General features: G+C 35.3%; 3 protein-coding genes across 12 annotated transcripts in view; 1 reads left to right on the forward strand and 2 right to left on the reverse strand.

The window, feature by feature from the left end:
* LOC117605079 (protein couch potato) overlaps positions 1-12196 on the reverse strand; it is a 90474-nt gene extending 78278 nt beyond the window's left edge. For 2 of the 6 annotated variants that reach the window (XR_013062825.1, XM_034325940.2), the window contains exon 1: positions 8650-9930. Coding sequence is in view for 4 of the 6 variants with exons in the window: in XM_034325940.2 (XP_034181831.1) it covers positions 8650-8712 (63 nt within the window). In the remaining 2 variants the exon portion in view is untranslated. Of the gene's footprint in view, positions 1-8649; positions 9936-10734; positions 11091-11159; positions 11412-11495; positions 11574-11988 lie in introns of those variants that run through there. The other 4 variants (XM_076690385.1, XM_034325958.2, XM_034325950.2 and 1 more) reach the window with 4 other exon arrangements.
* A 683-nt stretch (positions 12197-12879) lies between these two features.
* Mcm10 (minichromosome maintenance 10 homolog) lies at positions 12880-17264 on the forward strand. The gene has a single exon (XM_034325893.2). The coding sequence runs from the start codon at positions 13193-13195 to the stop codon at positions 15287-15289; it is 2097 nt and encodes a 698-aa protein (XP_034181784.2). The 5' UTR covers positions 12880-13192; the 3' UTR covers positions 15290-17264.
* Positions 17265-18256: 992 nt separating this feature from the next.
* eRF1 (eukaryotic release factor 1) lies at positions 18257-24444 on the reverse strand. 5 transcript variants are annotated; one of them, XM_034325926.2, is made up of 12 exons: positions 24153-24346; positions 23797-24008; positions 23281-23456; positions 23029-23156; positions 22787-22937; positions 22529-22719; positions 22295-22424; positions 22003-22223; positions 21770-21917; positions 21242-21352; positions 19307-19323; positions 18257-18530 (listed from the first exon to the last, which is right to left on the reverse strand). In XM_034325926.2, the coding sequence occupies exons 2-10, from the start codon at positions 23880-23882 to the stop codon at positions 21273-21275; spliced, it is 1311 nt and encodes a 436-aa protein (XP_034181817.1). In that variant the 5' UTR covers positions 23883-24008; positions 24153-24346; the 3' UTR covers positions 18257-18530; positions 19307-19323; positions 21242-21272. The 5 variants fall into 5 exon arrangements, with proteins under 5 accessions (XP_034181817.1, XP_076546485.1, XP_034181807.1 ...); XM_076690370.1 differs by lacking the exons at positions 19307-19323; positions 21242-21352 and adding an exon at positions 24428-24444 and having other exon boundaries at positions 24153-24305; XM_034325916.2 differs by lacking the exon at positions 19307-19323.
* Between the last annotated feature and the right edge of the window lie 742 nt (positions 24445-25186).

Here is a 25186-nt window from a genome sequence, read left to right on the forward strand (position 1 = left end):
CGGACCGTATTTTTCGTCTTCCTCGTAAATCCCATTTCGGGAATATTATTTGGTGGTCGGCTAGTTTAATTGAGTTTCATCGTCGAAGAAGCTCGCGTCGAGCCGTCCGCAAAGCAGACAAGTGGCCTCGGCTTATTATTTTCGATATTGCGAAACGAACCGCAGATATCCGGTATTTTAAATATTGACGATTACCGAAACGGACACGTGTGTTTGTACTGGCGAGCAATTGCGATACAAATGGGGTTCCATATCAAATAGCTGCTCTACAAATGGAGCTGAATAATTTTAGAAAGGGTATAGCAGGATTATATATGCACCATTTAATAGTTTATTTAAAAAAAACGTTATACACCAAGTTTCAACTCTGTATCTCAACCGGGAGGGTAGTTACAGGGTAAAATCGAAAAAACGATTTTTGCCATATTTTCCCTATTTATTGGTATTCAAAAAGTCTGAAAAAATTCTAAAATATTCTAGACATGTTTCTTTATGGTTGTGAATTTTTTCAGATTTTTCGGTTGCAAATTCTAGGCGTGCAAAATCAAAAACACAAATAAAAGTCGAAAAATTGAGATTTCGGCACTACTTTTTTAATACTGTCAGTAATTAGATATTAGCATGGCAAGTATCTCCAATTTTTTCAGATTTTTAATTCTGGTGCGTCAAACCAGTAGCTATTTTGAAAATTTCTTTATCCTAAATCATTCTGCATCGTGTTCCAGTTATTCATAAATGGAGAGTAATTCCAAGAAACTAACGACTACGTCACGTGCAATTAAGCGTTGAAAAGGAATTTAATGTCTTCTTAATATCAAAGACATCGGTTTTTTCATTTTCCTAACAACGTTTGCGCTCGTGTGAAATGCACGTTTATCCTGACAATATTATGGCACAACAAAAGCGTGTTGCGTAAGATCATTACACGAAGAGCAACGAGTTTCTTGCGCAAAACGCTCTCGCGTGTTGGTGGCTCGGAAAAATTGTACGCCGCGGTTTAACCGAGATACCCGGGCAAATTTTATTGTCGAAATAACTTGACTGCAATCCAGTTTTATCGCCTGGATCGCGGGGCAAAAATAAAAAAAAATAAAAAAAGATCTACCCTTTCTCTCTTTCGAGCAGATTCCACGAAGAAGCGTCTTCCTTTAAACGAAAATTCTTCCAAAGCTTCTCGTTTCGAGGAAACGCGTTACGTACTCTTGTTTTATCCTCGACATTCGAACATACGCTCGTGTACCGCTAGAACGTAAGCCGTGCCACTATATACCTCTCCACCTGGAACGTTTCTCCAGACAAAAATCCACCTCCAACCTCGTAATATCCTCGCTCTGAATCACCGTTTTACTCTATCAACGGACTTACCTCAGTTAGAGGACTGCTTTTCTCGCCGAAAGAAGCTCACTTTATTTTCACTGTTATCTTGACTGCGCGCTTTCGCAGCTATAGAACACTGTAACCATTCAAAGCGTTTTGCTATATTTCAAAATGGCAAACACGCGGTGCTAATCACCGATGAGCCCCCAAATGTTCGGCATAAATTTTCTATATTAAATTTTCAATAAAAAATTTATCAAATTTCAGTTAAGTTTCTTAAGAGAAATCTCATATTCGTCGACGGAATTAACGCAAGGGGATTATAATCGTCGAGGAACCATTCAAAGCGTTTTGCTATATTTCAAAATGGCACGCGCGGTGCTAATCACCGATAGGCCCCCAAATGTTTGGCATAAATTTTCTATATCGTCGAATAAAATGAAAATTTTGTCAAATTTCTATTAAGTTTCTTAAGAGAAATCGCATATTCGTCGACGGAACTAACGCAAGAGGATTATAATCGTCAAGGAACCATTCAAAGCGTTTTGCTATATTTCAAAATGGCACGCGCAGTGCTAATTACCAATGGGCCCCCAAATATTCGGCATAAATTTTCTATATCGTCGAATAAAATGAAAATTTTGTCAAATTTCAATTAAGTTTCTTAAGAGAAATCGCATATTCGTCGACGGAACTAACGCAAGGAGATTATAATCGTCAAGGAACCATTCAAAGCGTTTTGCTATATTTCAAAATGGCACGCGCAGTGCTAATTACCAATGGGCCCCCAAATATTTGGCATAAATTTTCTATATCGTCGAATAAAATGAAAATTTTGTCAAATTTCAATTAAGTTTCTTAAGAGAAATCGCATATTCGTCGACGGAACTAACGCAAGGAGATTATAATCGTCGAGGAACCATTCAAAGCGTTTTGCTATATTTCAAAATGGCACGCGCAGTGCTAATCACCGATGGGCCCCCAAATGTTTGGCATAATTTATCTATATCGTCCGATGAAATGAAAATTTGAGAGAAACCTCATATTCGTCGACGGAACTAACGCAAGAGGATATTAATCGTCGGGGATTGAACGCGCAAGTGCCGTACCTCCGGTGAGTGCGAGACTCCGTGAAAAGTTGCATCGATCCGTGAAAAAATCGACAAAGATATTTCGAATTCACTGGGCAAATGGCTATCGAGCACGAGGTATATAACGGCATTATCCTCTTAGCCGTAGGTTCAACACGGTATCATGTTATGCGTTAACTTTCATTGATGTGTGCAGGTGCGTGCATAAAGAGAACCGCTCACCGATTCCACGGATCTCTACCCTTCTCTCTATCCTTTCCCTCTTTCTCGCTTCCTCTTTCCACAACAACGTTCACCTATCTCACTCTCTGTTTACATCCCTTGTGTATTAATTTACATATATTTTATTTATTACAGAGGGTTGTGACGTCCCTAAGTAAACACCGATACGTTTACATTAACCCATTTATTTTTTATTTTTATTAATTTATAATCTGTCGTAAAATGACAATAAGTAAATTGGTTAAATTATTACAATATCACGTGAGTACTTCCCCAGTGGTAAATACTCTTACATAGAAAAGGGATGTTCTTGAATAAAATAAGGATCTGATAAGTTTTAAACTAGATAAGATTTTATATTTCTTTAACCTGGTGACAGAGATGGTTATAAAGTGAAATTTTTATTAGGTTGGCCAGAAAGTAATGCTGAGGTGATTTTGATGTTTTTTTTTTTTTTTGTAAGCAAAAGCAACTCTGCATTTCTGAGATTATAAAATAATTTTAAGTAGCTGACTGTCGGTACGGATAGAAAGCTGCAACGTCCACGATTTCGCGCTATTTAATGAAATTTCTTGGCTCCAGCAATGAAATTGGAGCGAAGTTTGTATTTCGAAACGATCGAGTTCGCTTCCGTGGAAAAGTCTAGCGCGGTGTTTTCGAAAGTTCCGTGTAATTGAAGAACGAACAAGGAAGGGAAATATTAACCCTTGACTGACAGAACGAAGTTGGAATCATTCGAACAGACTGACTTTTTCCATCGTAATATCTACCTGATTGATTATAAAATGAATTTCTGAAACTTTCTATGTTTCATTTGCCAAGAATAACAGATTGAATTAATTAAAACTGTACTGTTGACTGCTCGACCTAGCTTATTCGATAAAGTAACCTGTTTAAAATTTTAAATAAATTAGTAATTTCTTCTTTAAAGAAAATTTAAGCTAATTTAAAAATTTTACGCAAATTACTATAATTTAAATGGCATTACTATCACCGATGTAAATATCCTTAAATAGTTAATCTAACGTTATTTTAAACGCGGTTTAATATTTAATTAGAATTTGAATTGTTTAAAATTAAAAGTCAATCAACGGTAAATATCTGAATAAATCAGTGATACGTACATTATCTTATCTAAGCTATTGCATACTCTCAAATGGCACGAAAGTTAAAACATGTTTGAAAGTTGAACAGGAATTAAAATAATTAAAACGGTACGGCTGACTGGTCGCTTTCTTTACTTATTCGATGATGTATAAATTCCAAAGTAATTGGTTTAATGTTCGATGTTTAATTAAGCAACGTAGGAACACTCAAAAGTGAAAATTTAATCAACCGCAAATATTCAAGTAAATTAGAGATGTGCATATTATCTTATCTAACATGATGCGTATTTTTAAACCGTGCAAAGTTCAAAAATGTTACTGAAAAATCACTATTGTACATGCACGAACCATTGTAAAATAATTTCCATTCGATATCGTCCCATTGAAATGAGTAAAAAAATTAATTCTCCGTCTAAAGGTAGTTTTGCATGCAATCATAAGGAAAGGAAAGAAAAAAGAAAAAACAAAGAAAGAACGAATCAGAGTGTTGAAAAGCTGGAAAGCGTTTCCGATAGTTGTACAATTGGTCACGGTTTCGTTCCAGCGATTTTGCGATTTACGCAATCGACGGTTTATAGAAATTCTGCGTTTCGAAAGAACTGTTTCACCGGCTCTTCTCGATTTCCCCGCGTGCAATTTTCAGCTAAGTTCATCGAACTTCGCCGTGGCAACTATGCTTTCCAGCCGTATACAAATGTTTGACGGAAAATCAGTCTCGGTATGGAAACACCGTAGAGTTCAACAAAGAAAGCTCGACTGTGGAGGGATTAAAATAATTCTCGAACAACCCTTTAACTTCTCTTCCACGATCTGCTGGACTTTTTACTTCACCGGGAAAATTAAACCGAAATTCGCGGCTCGAGCAGTTTTTCCCCGGGAAACCTTAATAATTCCCACCAGTTCAACCTGGCTAATCGACCGCAAACAGACTACTCAAATTTCATGGAGGATCTTATTTATTCTAATCACTGGAGAGCTCGCGAAAGGGATTAACCCTTTACATACCGCGGGATATCATCAGGATTCTCTTTCCGAATATCTCGTTATCCGACTGTAATTTTATGTTTGCTTTTTGCGATTAGGTTGGCAATTAGATATTTATAAATTTATATTAAATTAAATTTTTAAATTAATAAAATAAATTTATATATATATATTATATTAAATATAATATTTATAAATTAATAACAATCAAAATATAATAAACCTTCTCTCATATTTCGCTTCGAAATTCTTCGAACTGTACCGTGGAAAAAAAGAATAAAATGAAAAATAGTTTAAAAGCGCAGTTCGATCTTCCTAAGCCGAAAAGCAAAGAAAGCTATCCGACCGCGATAATTGACTTTCCCTCTTCTTGGTTGTTTGATCAAAAGTTGACCCGAAATCCGGCGCTAGTCTGGTATTGTTTGAAATAAACTAAAGGAGGGGAAGAAATGAGTAGAAGCAAAGCTCATTTGCGGGTCTCGCGGTGAAACAGTCGTGGGAAATGTAAAAAGCGTTTCCTCGTTACATCCGCGCGCGTCCACTCATCGCGCAACAAATACGTTTTTATACAGTGCATAGCGAGAATTAAATTTGCCCCTCTTGCTTTCCTCGAAACGGACAGAAATGGAGGGACAAATAGTCGAGGGAACAAGGTGGAGCACCGAAAAGTGAGAGAAACGAACACGGTCGAGAGGGAAATCGTTCAAAAAAAAAAGAAGAGGAAAACTCTGGCTGGTACGCGCTTTTTATCTCAAGATTACCGGTAAAATTTTAATTACGAAACCTCCGTGTTAACGATGAGAGCGTATAATTTTTATTACACGGCTTATTTTCGCGATTCGGTCGAACGCGAATTGGAATTTTCTGCTGAAATCGAAACATCGAAAAAACGTGGATTTTTGTTTTTAAATGTCGATCATTAATCGTGAAATATTCGTTCAAACGTGTCGACAGATTCTGAAAATTCTTTAATAATTACATCCCTTATCGAATCGATTTCTATCTAATTACAATAATCACTGCTTACATTATCGATAATACTATTAATCCTCTTTATTGAATCAGAAGAATCGTTGATGTTATTAAGGATTCTATTACTAATGCGAATCTCTGAGCATACATTCGTAAATAAATTAAAATGTCCTATCGTTTATCAATCACTGTCAAATAACCCTGCTAATTCACCTACTCCAATTTCAATCACATACCGATCACATAGGATAATACCATTTATCCTATCCGATACCTTTCATTAACACCGATTCATAATTTAATGGGTGTACAATGCGAATAACGCGAAAGGTAATAGGAACTGTGATACATTTTCAAAAATAATTAAAAAGTGTTACAATCGATTTGGGTCAAAACGACAGGAAAATTGGAATTTTACGTGAGAAACCTTAATTGAACCTTGATATTCCTGTTAGCTAGCAATGCGGAAGAAGACCGTAAGAAAAGGACACGTTAAAGGAAATCGAGCAAAACGACGGCCAAGTTTCCTGCTCAAGCCGTTCCCGTTCGATCACTCTTCCTGATCCGAACGGCAAAACCGCGAGTAGAGCCGGTCGAGCGAGAAAATTGTGATTTTCACCGTCGTGGAATCGTGCGCCGTGATCCAGTCGGATGGAAGGAGGAACGCGTGACCAAATCGAGATCATCGGAAGAAGAGGGCGGGAAATAAATTATCAACGGGTTTTACGAGAGACAGCGGCCTGAACGTGGCGTGAAGAAACAAACCCACCAGGAATAATTCTCAGAGTGTTATTCTTGGACGAAAATAAGTATCATGATATTTCTCGGTATTGTGCAACTTCAACGGGACTAATAGCCCGTGAAAAATACGTGACTAGACGCGATTGTATTTCCTTCCGAAAATCCTCGATTCGTGATTCAGAGCTGAGAAGAATCTTCCCATCTTCGAGATGAATATAAATAAATGATAGAATATTAGCTGAGAAACGGTGTTCGTATCGCTTTGATTCGAAGCCGAAGTTTAATAAAAATTTCTGTATAAACAAATCATCGATATTTGGAACACTTTGATAGCCGCGCGTTTCGCGGAATCTGTAACTATTGCGATTTTACGTTCGTTTTTATATCGTGCAGAAGATTATTAATAGATTTATATTTGACAATTTTATTGAATGCCTGAATTTACGAGCTCCTATTTATTTGCTGATACCGTATTGCTTCGTATCCCTTGTACGAATTGCTTTAACGTAAAAATATGCGGGTCATAGATCAACATCAATTGGAAACTGAATTTCGAAATTGTGAAAATGTATATTTGCGTAAACATCCGCAGCTCGTTATGTTTTCCGAGTAGAAAACATAAAGAAACGCGCGAGTATTCGATTGGTACACCCTGCCAAATTGAGAAACCGATAGAAACTGGAAAGCTCAAAGCTGGTACGAGTAAAACGTAAACTTTTAAACAGTATTTGTAAACACAGAGAGAGAGAGAAGCAAAAACGAATATGCACGCGAATTTGACGAAACAAGTTGATTTTATATTTATCACCTGTTTATAATAACCATAATAACCCCCTTGGTGGTGATACTGGTGCAACAGTTATACATGAGAAATTTTACAAACGGTAGGATCACCCCCCTGATAGCACTGTACAAAGCTTGACACTCTGTATAATCGCATTAATAGGATACTAGACGTCAGTATGCTGGCCCGCAGCAGTGTCTGATCAAAGGAGCCGATCTACTTGAGCAAGTGTCACGTTAAACAAGGTATAGCCTAGTAAAAGGCACAGAATGGAACGAGTCTCGTGAAAGTTAATGGAGAATTTGCGAGACAGGTGGAAGGTAATAATCAACGGGTTGAACGATCGAGGAAGGGGATTACGGGAGAACGCGATTAACCTATCGTATCACTAGTAGCGTACGCACAAATAATTCCAACGTATGTCAGCTACGGAATCAAGTAGTCTGACCGTTCGTACGTTCGTACGGTCGCCCTACCGTATATGTATACCATACATGGGAGTACCTATATACGTATATGTATACCTATGCATATATCTGTAAACGCGTGTGTCGTGTGACGAAGCGTAATCCATTACCATATGATGTGACACACAGCGTATAGCGAGGGCCTCGCGAGCTCTCGTGTTGCGGAAAAATCAATAACAAGCGTGGTCTGGCGTGGCGCGTCACTCTCTCAGGTGCCTCGGCTACGAGGAAGGAAGCCCGCCTGTTAACCAGCCTAGCCAGCCAGCCAGCCAGCCAGCCAGCCAGCCAGCCAGCCAGCCAGCCAGCCAGCCAGCCAGCCAGCCAGCCAGCCAGCCAGCCAGCCAGCCAACCGTCCGATCGAGCGGACGATGGAAACGAGTCACCTGCCGTACACTGTGTGTTGTGGCGCACGATCGAATTCCCGCCTTCTCTACTTGTATACGCATACCTACTCAACGTGTTACCGCTTTTCCTATACGTGTTCGAAACACGCGCGTCCATGTGTATGCATCGGCAGAACGTAAAGTTCGCGCGTAGAATGCGCATGCGCGTCTCGTGACGTGCAACCCGTAAAACAGAGAAAGATAACCCGTAGACGGAATAGGTGAACAGAACGATGAGAGAGAGAAAGGAGGAAGGAAGAGGAAGAAGGAGTGAGAAGTAGACGGTAAGCGCGCGAGAGTAAACTAGCAATATGGCGAACGTGCAAGTAGGATAGAGGCTAACCAGGGGTAAGTTGACGGGAAGGAAGGAAGGAAGGAAGGAAGTATGTCGGATACTCGGTACAAATGTGTGGAGGCGCGATCGTGGCGCGCGGCGAGAGTCGAGAGAAAGGGAGCAGGGTGAAAACGAGGAAGCGATCGGCGCGATTATACCGTGTACCTCGCCGAGGTACCGAGGATCACGCGTAATGCACACGCGCGTTTGTTAACGATAGAATTGTATGCAGTTGTTGGTGAACGTACCTCGTCTTCACCGGTGGCCACCGTGTTGACGGAGTCCATACTCTGGGAGAGCGGTGCGTCCATGATGCAAGCGAGTTTGCTGGATGGTCCGGGGTTTCCGGGGGCTGCGGTTCGAGCGGGTGGCGGCGATGAATCCACCGTATCCCGTCTCGGGCGTTTTAAAGCGGGCGGCGTTATGGTTGTACCGGCGAAGACGACAGGCGCCTCCAGGACGTATCACTGGATATAACCTTTTTATCGCGAGAAACCCAGGCGTTTCGCCTCCTTCCTCCTTCTCCACCTTTACCTCTTCTTCCACTTCCTTCAACTTTCTTCCGTTACCCTCTCTCTCTCTCTCTCTCTGTCTACTCCTTTTCGTCGTTATACTTCTTCCGCTTCCTGTTACGTTTCTTCCTTGACGCTTGCACCTCCGCCTCCACCGCCACCACCACCTCCTCCAGCCTTATGACAGCGCGGTGCTGCTACCGTTCTCCCTGCACCTGTCACGCGCTGCAAGGGCGTCAGGAAAGACCAATGCAGAGAGAAAGTAAGAGAGAGAGAGGGGGACAGAGGGAATGAGACAGTCCGAACTCTAGGTAGAATGTGTATGTAGCCTGCAGGTGTTCCCACGCGTCTATTTTAGAGCAATCGATACACCGTGCCCGTGGAGAAGGGCCGAACCCACAGAACGTGTTCTTCGACGGTAGCTTGTCGACGGCACTTGTTTATCAACCGACAGGTAGCCCATACAGCAGACTTGGAGCGATCTTCTCTCTTGACGTATCACGTTCGGCGATTTTGATTAATCGTTGTATCAATCGATAACGCAGAGAACAACGACGGGGACGATGATGACGGCGACGTGGACGACGTTGACCGACGGTTCGAATGTATCCGCACGACGTGCGCAGACAGGCGGGTAACAGCGATTCGCGGGAGACGTTAAGCGCGTTTTTCGCGATCGCGGCGCGTGCGTTTGCCGTGTGTAATTGCGTTTACTTGATGTTTATAGAAAGACGAGATAATACGTGTATATATATATATATTAATGTAGATCGATTTTGTTTCGTATAGAATTATATACCGATTAAAAACTGAGAGACCGAGCGAAAGGCGAATAATCGATCGAGACGAACGTAAACTGTTGTTGGACCGCGATTTTAAATGAACAACACACCGGCCAGGCAAGTAAGAATAATAATAATATTGTTACGTAAGCACTGCGACACGACTGGTACGCAGGTTGCCGATAGACTGACGGACTGCGAAGGAGCGCGACGCTCGAGACGGTGCGCGCGCGGGGTCGAATCGCCGTCGGCGCAGGGGTGGGGCGCGGTGGGGTGGCCCGCGGGCCACTAGGTCGGGGTAGCTGAGTGGGTGGCACAGGGGTGGGGGTCACGCTCAGCCATCAGGAGGGGGTCAAGGGGCAAAGCACGCGCCTGGAGGGGAATTCGCCCTCCCTATTTTTCTACATTTTCCTCTGACGGAAACTCCAAACGAGAAAACTGAGAGCTCTATGACCGAAAGCATGACCGAGTTCGTCGGAGGGAAAGAAAAAAAATGAAGGATTGTCCAGCTTTCGTGGTATACCTCTTTCGATTCCAGAAAGCACACAACTCGTGGAAATTGTGTTGACAATGACGTTGCTATGGATAGCTGACGGAGCGCGCGTTTCACCGTGACTCGTTCAACAATATACTAAGGCTAATCGATCGTTTGTAAATTGATGCCTAACAAGAAACGTAAATTTCATTTTCTTGCAATATTTCCACCTAAATGGTACGTTCTATTTTTGTTTGACATTTAAAAAGATACTCTTTTATTTCAATACATATTTCATTCTTTTTAATTACTAATTTAAATAATTCTTCATTTTTTATTTATACAACTCAATGTTATATTATTCTACAAAATCAAACGTACCATTTAGGGAAAAATTTGAGAAATATGAAAGATACTGTTCGATACTATTGTCATATAGCTAACTTTGAAACCAAAATGTGATCGTGTTTATTCTTATACGAACATCTGCATTTTCCACGGGGTGCAGCTGGTATCGAATTCTCAACGAAACGAGAAAAAAAAGAGAGAGCTGTTGCGACTTACCTTGTTCTACTCGAAAAACTTCGTAACCATACGCTTTCCCCATGACTAACAGGTGGAAGCCGTTTGGAACGTGCAGCTTTCTTCAAGATTAGCAGGTGGAGGATGCTACTGGTGCTCGTAGTCGCGGATTATTTAGAACCAGATCCTGAGGACCGTAGAAAGCAGATGAACAGCTTGTTGAAAGCGCGTTTCCGTAGGACCGTTTTTTCTCTTTCTTCTTCTCTGTTCATCAACGATTTCAAGAACAATGGCATCTTTAAATGAAACGTTTTCCACGGAATTTTCCTCTGTCTCGTTTTAAAAGGGATTTTTCGCTGGTAAGCAATTGAAAACTCAACCAGTAATCCTCTCCGTCTCTGCAAAGAAGAAAACGGTTAGTAATTCATTTTAATAACGAATATACCAACCAATACAAGTTTTCCTACCTCATGTCTGATGGAAACGTTTCTTAAGGATTATATATTAAAGAGGAAACGATTTTCTTAGGCGAAAGAAATTTGCACTGGGAGACGAGTTATGAACTCTTAGGTATAGAAAGTAATACGATTGCGTGTTTGTACGTTCAATAGACAGTAAGGTGTAGCGGTGAAAATGTTTTATTGATGGCTTATTGCTCGAATCGATCGACGCCTCCACGGCAGTAAGTAATGTAACAGTTCACATACGCTCCCCGGTCACTGGAAATTATAAAATTATTATTTACGAATCTTGCTGCATAAATGCTATCAAATTAAATATAAAAATTGATCTAAGTTTCGTACCATTAACGATTAAACATCTCTTTCAATTTGTCCATACTGTCAAATTATGATTTTTTACCATTCCACGTTTTGTAATTCCTGAAACAAAAACGATGTAAGTATACTTTGTACATGTTCCATGGTATAAGCACGAAGTAATGGCAATTAAATACAACTACTCTTGCAGACGTACGCTTACGTAAAGAATATGAAATGACTTGCACGCTATGATTACTGCAGCGCAAATTTAAAGCGAACATGCATACCGTACTATTTATTTCGCTCGATAATGGCTTGTACATGCAAAAATACACATGTTTAAAATAAATTACCTTTATGAGAAAAAAAAGTCTGTTTGACTTTAATGGAGTAAAATTATAAAAAAAGCAAAAATGATATAAAGCAAAAATATAACCATGTTCTATAAATCTATGACAATCTGATCGTTTGCGTCTAATGTATGATATTATTATGATAAATAAGTTTAAGAGGTTAACAAATAAGTTTCATGTACCATATGCATAAATCAAAGAATGAATAATAAATGCGTTGCAAATCCATGTACGCGAAAGTTTTGGTGCTGCTTTGCCCTCTGCAGAAGTCATTCCGGTATCCGTTAGCTCGACTGCAACATCCAAAGTAAATATTTTATAAGACTGGTCGATTTCATGCTACGGATTGGTGGACAGACAACCTTCACGCTACAAAAATCGTTAACCGACATAAATAAACTTTCTTTTTGTTGTACATAGTTAACACGTGTATTAATTTTACAAGTATGTAATTGTCATGACAACATTTTACTTTTACGTATTATTATGATTCATACTTCACGGTTGTCTATACTTTGAGTAAAACACTCAATTCTCCATTATATAGTTCAATTAATTTAAAATAATAAGTACTTTTAAAATCAAACTCACCACGTTTCACCACCGACAACACAAAATGGTAGAACGTAGTTCCGATAAAATCAACTAGGCGGGAATCATAAAGTATTCGAATCTTAAATGATACTCAATATTTCTTACTTAATAAATATTAAATCAACAATTTTTTTTAATTTTTATATCGATTTAAATATAATTTAAGTTACTTTCAGAAGTTTTATATTTTATGATTTAATATTTATTAAATATTACGTTATCTGGCAGCCATTGAATACTTAACTCTAGTGGGTGTACTTATACCGCAGTTCACCAGAGTCCATAACTGCGACGCGCAGGTTGGAAGATGGTGGGGGAACGCAGCGAGCTCTCTGCTAATCGCTTTCCACTTCATTTGGGAGTATCGCCAATCAGGGCGAAGATGCGCACTGGAGAAGCGCGAAGAACGAAAACCGGTCTTTTCGCATGGACTCTGGTGAATAAGAAGTATAAATTAACTACATCAATGAAAACAGGACTTGTTTCTTCGTTCAGAAATGGCGGGAAGAATTGTTAAAATGGCTAAGCTGCACAAAGCGCGCACATACCAAGTTCTTACTTATAAGTTGAATGTAATGTCCAGTTGACAGATAAAGATTTTTTTTTAAGTATGATTTTGTTCAATAATTAACGTGATAAGCTTATCTATTTATCAAGTATGCGTAATTTCTGTTTTCATTGTAATTAACGAAGGTTATAATTGAATATAACAACTATAATTTAAGAAAAGTATTAATTATATTTATATAAGTATTATACAAAACTTAAAAAGTTTGGTTTAAACAATTTAAAATGGATAATGACAGTGATTCTGACGTAGACGACGTGTTAAATGATCTTCTAGCTATTGGCGAAGAAAACACACAGGACTCATCGCCCAAAAAAACTTTAAAAGAATTAGATTTTAATTTTGTAGATAGTGTGCCTAAAACAAACGATGAAGAAAATGAATCGAATAAACAAGATAAAAGTGAAGTATATGATGATACACTCGATTCTTCGGACGATGAAGATAGACGTTATTTTGAAGAACAGAAGTATTCTAACTATGGACGTGATATAAAATCATTATTAAAGAAAGAAGGATCTAACCAAAATGAGAACAGACCTCGTGCAATAAGTTCAAAAGCATTTGATTTTAGTGCTACAAACAAAAGCACAGCTATAAGTACAACAACCAATAACAATAATACTAAATCAAAAGATGTTTATAGCGATCCATTTTTTGGATTAAGAATTATTAATCCAATGGTGTCTTCAGCAGAATTAACATCACGTATGAATGGTAAAATACCAGTAACCGTATCAAAAATGAAGTATCATCTTAATTCAGAGAATATAGAAAAAGACTGGGTAATTGCTGGTGTAGTAATAAGTAAATCACCTCCAAAAACTTCTAAAAATGGAAGCTCATATTCTATATGGAAGATAAGTGATTTGTCTGATACTATAAATACTGTGAGCCTTTTCATGTTTAGTACCGCATATAAATCATTTTGGAAAACTACTGTTGGAACTGTTATAGGTGTTCTGAATCCTAATATTCTAGAATCTAAAGATAATATAGATCAAGCTACATTGTCCATCGATAATCCACAAAAAGTCATGATTTTAGGTACATCCAAAGACCTGGGAAAATGTAGATCAAGAAAAAAGAATGGAGATCCGTGCAGTTCTATTGTAAACTTAAGCCGTTGTGAATTTTGTTTGTATCATATTAAACAGGAATATAAGAAATGCTCCACTAGATCAGAACTACAAGCATATAGTAACACACAGAAATTCTCTGTAGATATGTTAAAGAAAGACAAACCAAAGAAATCCCTTAATTGCAACATGCCAGAATTTAATGCTATTGTTGCTGTAAAAAGTAAAAAGTTACAGGAAAAAGATGCTAAACGTTTAGCATTATTGTCAGGAATTAATAAACCTGAAAATTCAGCTAGTACAAAATTAGCATATGATATGAAAGATAAAATTCTAAAAGAATCATTGGCACAACAAATACAAAAGAACATGGAAAAATTAAAAGAGTCAAGGGGATGGAGAGCTACAGTATTGTCCCAAGCATCTAATGATACATCATCATCATCACCTACATTGTCACAATTGAATAAATCAAAGAAACAAGATTTAAGTATGCTATCGTCGTCTTCACGGCCCCGTTTAGGTCTCGGTTGTCAAGGAGGAACGATAGATCTCTCAGAACCTATAACTAAAAAACAAATGAATGTAGCGAAAAATAATGCAATTAAATGGGTTCAAAAAAATGGAAAAATTAAACCTAGTGATCCTAATAAAATACGACTAAACAAAGAAGATAAATTAGAGAAAGGGAAGAAACGATCAAGAGAATCGGAAAATGATGAAACTCAAGAAGCAAAGAAACCAAACGTGATATCAGATAAATTTAAAGAATTGATGCAGACTAAGTCTGCCCATACTGATCTTATTGAAAGATCTTACCAAGAGGAAGAAGAAAAATATTTCAACAAATTAGAAATGAAAGAAAGAATGGAAGAAAAAATGTTGAATACCTATAAGGTTTCTTGTAAAGCTGTTAAATGTTTAATATGTAAATATACATCGTTCTCCGCTTCCGACATGTGTAAAGAGCAGAAACATCCATTGCGTGTTATAGATGCAACTAAAAGATTTTTCAAATGTACAGATTGTGCAAATAGAACAGTAAGTTTAGATAGAATACCTTCGCATAGTTGTATAAAATGCAGTAGTTCGAATTGGTCAAGAGCTGCAATGATGGATGAGAGAAGAACAAATGTTGCTGTTACCGCGTTATCTATACGAGGCGATGAAGAAACTTTTATGGGATCGATGACTAAAGATGCCAATCTTAATCTTTTAGTACCAGAAAAGGATGACAAATAACGTCATGTATGCTCAATAAATTAAAATTTATAAAATACATACATGTAAAGAGTGACATCTTTTTTCTACAGTTTTGTATCCAGTCTTCTTTTATACTGTCTCTTATAAATACAAGTAACTACATTTGTGTGGTTTTATTGTCCTTAACACAGTATTCTTTGATTTTATAAAATATACAAATATAAAAAAACTCTAAATGATGTAACTGTTATATGTATACAACAATTACAGAAATAATAAAAGGAAATAAATACATTCAATTGTGTCCATCCAAATATACACATTAAGCAAGAATATTTAAATACAAATAGGTGTTAAAATGATATCAAATATGTCCCATTGTATAATTTTTTTTTTTATTATACCAATTCCTTCTTCGACCAATATGAATCTAATAATGCACTAAATAAGATAATTTTCTTCTATTCAACAGCACCTCATGGCATAAGCGAATATATCTTACAGATAATTTAAAACCGTTTCTTCTTTGTAATTTCATACGATTAAAATTTATCTATAAATATAAAAAGGGAGAGTATTAACGAAATTGTAAAGACGTTCTAATCGGAATCCGGAAATATCTCTCATCGTTGATTAGAGCAAATACAGTGAATGCTATTTGTCTATTTTACTAATCTATTTTTAACTATATTTCAGTTGCATGAAATCCATGAAAGTTATGGTGATATTTCCGGGTTCTAATAGCAACTTGTTTGCATGAGAAACATAGACTGTATTTTCCACTTCTTCTTTTTCATATTCTATTCTACTTAGATTTTCATTCAATTTTGATATTAACGATACGTCAATCTTTTTCCATCCATAAATTTTGAATAATTGCGTACGTGAAAAAAGAGAGATTAGAAATAATGAATAAAGAATCTTTACTTTTGTACTAGCAAGCAGGATAAGAGTACATACAATTGTAATTATATTATAAATAATAATTAGATAGATGTATAATAAAAGGAAATATGAATTTTGTATGTTTGTAAATTAATAATTTGAGGACACAAATATGGCGTATTTGATAAAAATTACTTGTATGTTGTAGACTACATTATTTCAATATCCCTCTTTATCACCTCACAAAACATTCTGAATAGAATGTGTATCATAATACGACTAATATTTGTCATGTAATCTTCGAACTCATACCTTCATCGTAAACCTCATGCTCGCTTCAACGAAGACGAGTTAAAATCTTTAGAACGCAGCATAAATGTATTTTACGCGTATAATACATACAAAATATGAGGTATTAAATCCGTAGTTTGAGAAGTTTGATCAAGCAAAAACTTACAACGATTACATCTTTGTATTGCCTTGCTAAATCAAAAGTATCTCTTTAATAAACGAAAGTGTTTTCCTAGAGCAATATCGAAGAATAAAATTGCCAAAAAATTAGAAATCTGTTAGCAGATTATACAACTATGCTTATGGAAGAGATCATAGGCAAGCCATAATCTAAGTACGTCATCGATTTACTTAAATGAGATGTATAAACGACGTCTTTTTCTCTTTATGTATTCCTACTTACAAACCCACTTTTTTCGTTTTCATTCTTACCTTACAAATAAACAAAAAAGAAAAAAAAATTGTTTAAAAAAAAAAAAGAAGAAAAAACAAAGATTACACGGCTTTTCCTAATCTCTTTCAAAGTTTTTATCAAGTTCTTATAGAACTGGAAACTTGCATACTTAAAATAAGCTTTTTACTAAGCAGAAGAAATAATCGCACCGACGTTGTAATAAATAATCTAGATTCCTATTGAAAGAATGTTTACATGTAAAAATGTAAAGAAATATTAAACTAACATTTAACATTTCACTGTTTGAAGACAATACACAGATACAATACTTTCAAACCACCATATGTTTTGGAATTCGTTGTGCACATATCATGAGCCAGATCATTTTTTTTTTTTTTTTTTTAGAACGTTCTATTTTGATGAAGTTTTTTTTTTTTTTTTTAATAAAGCTTTATCCCTGGATCGCATACAGTGTAATAGTATAAATAATCTAATTATACTATTAATTAATAACACATTATTTCCACCAACGATTCACAATATCCGCGAACCTTCCTTTATTATACATTGATATTCCATAAAAGATACTTCACCAAAATTGCACGTTTCATACTTTTCACATTTATACATACATATTATTGTTTATTACAAAGGCATCATATGAGTAAGCAAATTAAATTAACAATGTTAAAATAAATTTTGTAATATTTTCAAATAACTGCCACTTAGATATTGCAGAAGATACTTCTTTACTAATAGTGTGCACCGTTTTTATAACAATCGAAAAGATACATTTCGATACATTTGCGGAGCATTTGTTATATACAATTGTGAATGTACAAAATATAAGAGTCGATAGCCAGCGAAGTTAATGTAGTTTTACGAAAGAATTCTCTTATGTTTACATGTGTATCACTCGGTGAGTCGGAAAGATGGAAGTTTTCCGGGACATTACGCAATTCTTAACTTATGTCTAAGGCAACAGTGCCATTAAAAATTTAAGTCTATGTACAGAACTCTTTATTATTCATATGAATTTAGTAATCGGTATAGAATGCACGATAAGCAACTTTTTTATGTTTATAATAATCAGTTTATTACAGCTTCTCCATGATTGTGTGTCTGAACAAAAATATCGCTACATTCATCCTCGTGCTGCCAAATATTATTGTTCCTGTTTTTTTTTAATCATAAAATCAATGATGGAAGATGATGAACATCAATTTGATACAAAATTATTATATCCCAAACCATGTAATTCAGCATTGTAGCGCGTGTAATTATTGAAATAAATCCATTTGAATAATTAAAGAATGTAATTTGCAATAGAAGGTAATGTTGCGTGAAATAGGCAGGTATCAAGCTGGCTTAATTAAGTGTCACAGTCGAGTTGCCTTTTCTTTCTTCATGGACATGGATTATCGGCGCGCCACGTGTTATGCCTTTTTTTTTTTACTTTTACGTATCAATTGCGAATTGTTTGAATAATTTTATGACGTATGTACTGCATCGTATAAATTTTATAAACATGTCCTTCTATGTGCTTTCCTTTGAAGTATGATGCAAGAGAGAACATATACTTATGTTTCTCTCTGAAGCTAAAAGAACTGTCTGTTGTGTCACGGATTTAATAGTCATCCAGATCAAAACTGTCAACTTCAACATCTTCCAACTGCATACTCTGAAAGTCCACTTTGTACCGCAATATACCTGTAAAATACACATATGGAAATACTATTTTAGTAGATAAAATCCATGTAATGGATATAAATTTCTATGCTGTATTTATGAAATTAAATGAAAGTATCTTAATAATATAGTACGAATAATGCTAGAAAAACTTTAATGAGCAAATTAATAAAATAGAACTTGCAATGAATTATTCTGTAGAAATATGATGACAAATAACATTAATATGATATAATTATTATTAGTCATGCATAACACCTATTTTGCTAAGTGTTATTCTATTTTTCAATACATCATTAAAAGCTAACAAAATAAAATTGAAGAATTAATACTTGTGAAAAACTCAGTTGTTTTAATACAGTTTAAGAAACGAAAGAATTTCTATGATAATATAAGAAGAATATTTAGTACATCAATAACATTACTGCAAAAAATAATAAATATTACAAATATTTTGAATAACAAGCAGTACATACTAATAAAGATATAGAAGTGATGCTACAATAAAAATAGTCAGTATTTGAATTCTAATAAAATAAAATATGATTATAAATATAAATGTCCATGTTGAAGAGTTTAAAACAACAAAGGAATAAATTGAATAATTTAATTGATATTACTAATAAAAAGGAAAGAGAAAATTTTATATTAGCACATAAAATCATTTTTTATACAATGAATAACAACCTAAAGCAAAACAATACATTTAATGACAAAAAGTACGATAAGGCTTCATAAGATATTAATTTCACTGCTTTCTTTTCTTTTGCTAAATTAGTAAAAAGCAATTACTATACCTTTCCCAATATGCAAGCTAATAGAAACAGACAATCAATTAGTACTTATGCTTGATCAAATATACTATTCAACAAAGCCTAACTATGTATTACATCACACACAATTATTTGCTTTTTGCATCCATCACCAAAGAGTGAAGCATAATGAATTTTATGTTACACTTATTTTCTTCCAACAATAAATATGTGCTTCTAAAGTGATGTATGTCCATGGTGATGAAATTAACATCTGCCTATTGCATATCATGCAGTAAGCATTTGTATTTATTTATATAAGCAGAAAAATGCATTTGTGTTCAAATGTATGTTAAATATAATCTCGGAAAAAAAAGTTAAAAAAAGAATTTCTTTACATAGAAAATGTTAAAAAACTGAATGAATACATACTTATCAAATACCTACTGAAATTCTAGACACAGAGTAAAAAATTAAGTGATCAGTAAGTTAATATAGATGCTAGAAAGAAGAAAAGAAAAAATAAACTAATGTTTATACACGAAAAAAAGAAGAAAAACTACATTCAAAATACAAAATCAAAATACATTATTTAGCCTGTTACATTAAAAGACCAAGAAGCTTAACATGCAAAAAAAATTTCCAATGCATGTCTACTGCACAAAAACATAAAAAAATAGTGGTTTCAATGTTATTTTGAAAATCACATATATATATACACATGTGCATATATATACATATATCTATCATCTATAATTTTGCAAATTATTACTTTAAAATTTGTGAGTTTATAAAGCAGCCTTGTCAGAAGTTAGTTTACATTTTTTTTTATTTTTATATCAAGTAGATTTATAACAGCATGTACCAAAAAACTGTCTAACTATAAGTAATCATTATCATATTAATACATCATACATCTATACAAATTTTAAAAATACAAAAAATGTATATATTGATTAACAGTTTCCTTAATATTTTGGAAGGATTCTATACTATATTAAGAAGTTATTAGCTATTCTTGCGCCTGGCTTTTACATATATAAATATGCAACAAAGGTGAAGAATTATAAGACAAAAATATCTGTGTGTCATGAAAGTAAGCAATACTATTCACCCATTAAACCAATCATTGTATATTGTGCCTACAACTGGATTTTTATTACTAATTATGTAATTTATAATTGCTAATCGTAAAAATAAATCTAACGATGTTCAAGACAGAAAAATTAGACGTTTTGGATACATTGACTCACCTCCTTCAAATACAATTATCCATAATTCATATATATACAAGATTTTCTTAATTTTTGTACCACCAAGAAAAAAAGAAGACAGCAAAATTTCCAGGCGTTTTATTTTGTAAAAGTAAACATTATATCTCGAAATTCACAACTAAAAATATCTATATTCACATTCAAACTCATCAGAAGAGACATACATATACTACAGATTTGCACAGAAGTATCGAACTATACTATTCAGTGAGAAATTCAACAGAAGAAACTGCAAATTTTTTGGACAAATTTATCGTTAATACTTAATCGTCTACTGAATATAAAAGTCCGTGAATATATCATAAGGAATTGTACTACAATTCATAGAAAAAACATAACTTTGATGATAATAATCTCTTCATGATGAGTATAGAAACACTATGAGTATATTATTTATATTATGAAATGATATACATATGTTTTGCCTACACTTAATATTCAGACCAGGCGAATAAGATTTATTGTACAATAATTATTACACAATCAAATTATTAATGATCACCGTATTTTCTTTATACGAAGGTTTATTATTGTTGAGTTTCATTAAATAATTAAATGCCGATAGTATGTAATTGTTCTATTATTTCTTTATATACACTAATAAAAGGGTTTTAAATATTTTGATAAATTTGTCCAGTTCTGAAAGTAATATGTTCTATAATACACGAAATGTAAACGAATGCACTCAAGACAGAGAAAGAGCTACCTGGTCAACTTTGAGTATTTCACAGATGAAATTAGTAATCATCGAGGTCAACATCATCAAGAGGCTCATCAGCCTGCAGTGACTGGAAATCAACTTTGTAGCGGAGGATTCCTATACATCAAGATATACTCCATAATTAATAATAATATTCCTACCCTTTCTTTTAATACCATATACTTTTCAAACATATATGAATTTTCGTAACGTCTTGACGAAAACCTTTCTTTTTAATGGTTTTATACCATTTTTCATTTGACGAACAAAGTAATATGCAATAAATATATTTTACAAACGTGAACAAATGATCTGATGAAGATGAAGGAAGACAAAAATTTTCTTCACATAATACACGGACATTAAATTTACACATTTCTCACTTAGTAAATTAGCTAATCAAGGTGGAATCAGCCGCTTTTTCTGTTAGTATGTATGTTAAGTGGACAGATACGAATTACTGTTTCACAAAAATATTACTTTCAGCCGAATCGAAGTTAGTAATAACAAGAAGCAAATAGAAATTAAACTTACCTCCGATTCCGCCGAAACCTCTTACAAACTGAGAACCTTCCTGAGATTTGTCAGTAATGATTTCCAAAGTGGCGCCAAAACTTTTGTAGTTGTTTGCAAGCCATTCGAGTAGCGGTTGACATTCTACAAGCTCCAATTCTACTCCGCTCTAGATATAATAAATAATATCCAATGTCATTTAAGTATATTTACGTGTTTATTAATAGAAGTAATTGAAATTATTTTCAACTCACTTCCTTATCAGTGAAATGAGTTTTGTCTTTTTCCTGTTCCGGCGTTAAATGCAAAACCTTTTCTTCTGCATTTGTATGATTCTTTAAAACGTATCTCTGTATATCTAAATTTTCCCAACAAATAAGAGTTTCCACGCTACCTAATTCTAATGCTCTTAGAGTATCTTCTACACCAAAACAATATTTTCCCGTATCTTGTGAAATTTCATCGAAGTAACGACCTAAACAACGCGGAATGTTCAAATTAATTGTTAAATTCTTTATAAAGTAACTACAATGTACAAATACTAACCAATTAATTTCTTCTCTTGAATGAATTTTACATTCTGTAAAGATTCAGCAGCTAATTCGATAGCTTGATTAAAACCATTCTCTCCACCGTACGAGACATCTACTAATTTTATGACCTTCGCTTGTAATCTCTGGAAACATAATCATTAGGTTATTCAAATCATCAGTGAATATTATTCTGTTAACTCTTAAGATAGAGATGATTAGCGCCTGAAATTAACATCTATAAACTCACCGGATCAAACATATCGGACTGACTAAGTTCCGTTTTAAAGTCAGCACTACCCGCTAAAATCAATCCGGCGATATTAGGTTTATCATTAGTAATATACAGTTGAGTAGCAACTTCGGCAACTTTTCGGACATAATTGTGTCGCTTTTCCATACGTAATCGAGCGAAACGGAGAGCCGACTGTCCTCCTCTGCCTGAAATTCAATTTAACTTACCATACTTTAAAATACAACTCAAATGATCTGCTAATCAACAACATACCATGCTTCTTTGGAAGATCTACAGTAAATTTGTGTAGAACCTCGCGGGTATTTCCTTGTAGCGTACCAAACAATGCTCCATTACCATCCATTACTATAAAACCAAACTTATTATCATCAGCAAGCAATGCTGTAAGTGCCTCGGTGTGAAACTGAAAAACATTAATGTACATGTTAAAATTAATTTCAGTAGATTTGATCCGCATTCAAAGATATTGCATAAGGTTATACACAATAAAGTACCTTGTTATCGCAAAGATAAAGAGAAGTATTAATAGGTTTAAAAGGTTCAAAATCAATGTTAACTTTCTTTTCTTTTCCTTCTTCCGTTACAATGGTACCACAGTATATTACCAGGCCATTTGGAGGTACTAAAACAATAATATAATTATTGTACAATAAAATAGACAGGAAATTTACTTTATATTTTTATAATTTTATAAGATAAACAACATAATTGTAACAAAATTATCATAATGAGGTAATAAAAATTACCTTTAGTATATAATTTTAGCCTATGTTGGACTGATGTGATTGCACCCAAAACAGAGAGTCTATTTACACGAGACTTAATATTTGATGCAGTACCAAACTCGTCTGCTAACATTTTGCTTACTCTCGATATTTGATCTTTTGGAGGAATGATTAATGAAATCATGCTAGTCCCATTCCTACAAAGACAGAGGTACATAATACCTGTTAATTATATATCATAAAAAGTATTAACTCAAGGAACAATTTGGATCAGCGTTATACCAATAAAACACATATCTTTTTACACCATAATATGAAATTCAATGATGAGACATTAAATTACTGCACATGAAAATTTATGAAAATTTCCAAAGTTCATAAGGAAATTTTCGTAAAATTAGATAAAATTCATTTTCGCAAGCGAAACGAAAGTCGGTTAGTACCTGCTTACCACATGTTCTTTAAAGCATATGTGCTGATAGAAAATCGAACAGCTGATAGGAAAAGGCGCGGCAACGTTAATTTCGGCCTACTTACCCTCTGGCCATTTCAAGGCTTTTTATGAGTTTCTTAATTTTCCAAATCTCAACATTGCGGTCAGCGGAAGTCTCCTCGTTGGACATTGCTGCGCGTTCTGTCGCGTGGTCGCGGCTTACGATATTCTAGTAAATTAATCTTTTAACACCAACGGGACGAAGCCTGGAAAGGTGGTCCACGTCGTCGTGAAAGCCGGATCTACAAATTTTTCTCTGAAATAAGCGATCAATGTATTTATCGATGAATCTGCTCCAATCCAGTTTATACCGGATTATGTCAGAAAGAACGTGTTCGATAGAGAACTGCTATTCTGTCTCAGTGAAACGAAACTATCGTTTCTTACACTTTTCACTCACTTTGAGATCAGTATGTTGATGTTTGCCACAAGTATTACGTTTTAAAAGCGGTACTTGTGACACAGCGGGTACCACGCGAAAGCGAATCTCGGAATGCACACGTCGGCCATGCGATGGCACAGCGAAACGTCAGTACTTCGGTGGATGGATGTACTGCAAGGTACAAAATGGGAAGTAAAAAGACTGAAGGGTTTATGCGCGAGCAGCGCCTCGAGGCCGTTTCTGGTGGTATGGGCGCAGCCGCATTCGTATTGGGTATTCGTGATACTGCATACCTTAATCCTTTATTTGTAATAATTCAGAAATTCACTCAATCTTTTACTATTTTTCAAAATTTTCATTAGAACTTTGTAAGAACATATATAACAATTGATATAACAATTGGGAATTTATGCACTTTAATGCAGAAGCCTAAAGACCAGTGCACATCAAAACCACAAGACTATTTAGGAACACCATATTTTAATTAGTTGAAATCTATAATATATATATATTTGATTTTATTTATTGTGTACTAGTCTTTGGTAGCCTCACGCGTTAATTATTAATTAATCGCAAAATTAAATCGCTCATAAAAAGGTATCTCAAATTCGATTCCGGCGCCATCTATTTAAAAATGGAGGAAACTATTCCGCATTTAGTTTCCACCAGTTTCGGATAGATGGTGCTGTCATTCCTCTGAAAACCGTACAGTTAAAGCTGGATATATGCAACAAACATTGGGACCCAGACGTTTCATATATCCAGCCGAGGTGTCGATTCTGGGCATTTAATGTTTCATATATCCAGCCGAGGTGTCGATTCTGGGCATTTAATGTTGCATATATCCAGTCGGGGTGTCGATTCTGCGTCCGTACACATCATTTGTATTCAGCCGCGGTACCTATTCACCAGATTCCATATACCGCAGTTCATCAGAGTCCATAACTGCGAAAAGACCAGTTTTCGTTCTTCGCGCTTCTCCAGTGCGCATCTTCGCCCTGATTGGCGATACTCCCAAACGAAGTGGAAAGCGATTAGCAGAGAACTCGCTG

This window comes from Osmia lignaria, chromosome 9 (genome assembly GCF_051020975.1).
Source record: "Osmia lignaria lignaria isolate PbOS001 chromosome 9, iyOsmLign1, whole genome shotgun sequence".
NCBI lineage: Eukaryota > Metazoa > Arthropoda > Insecta > Hymenoptera > Megachilidae > Osmia > Osmia lignaria.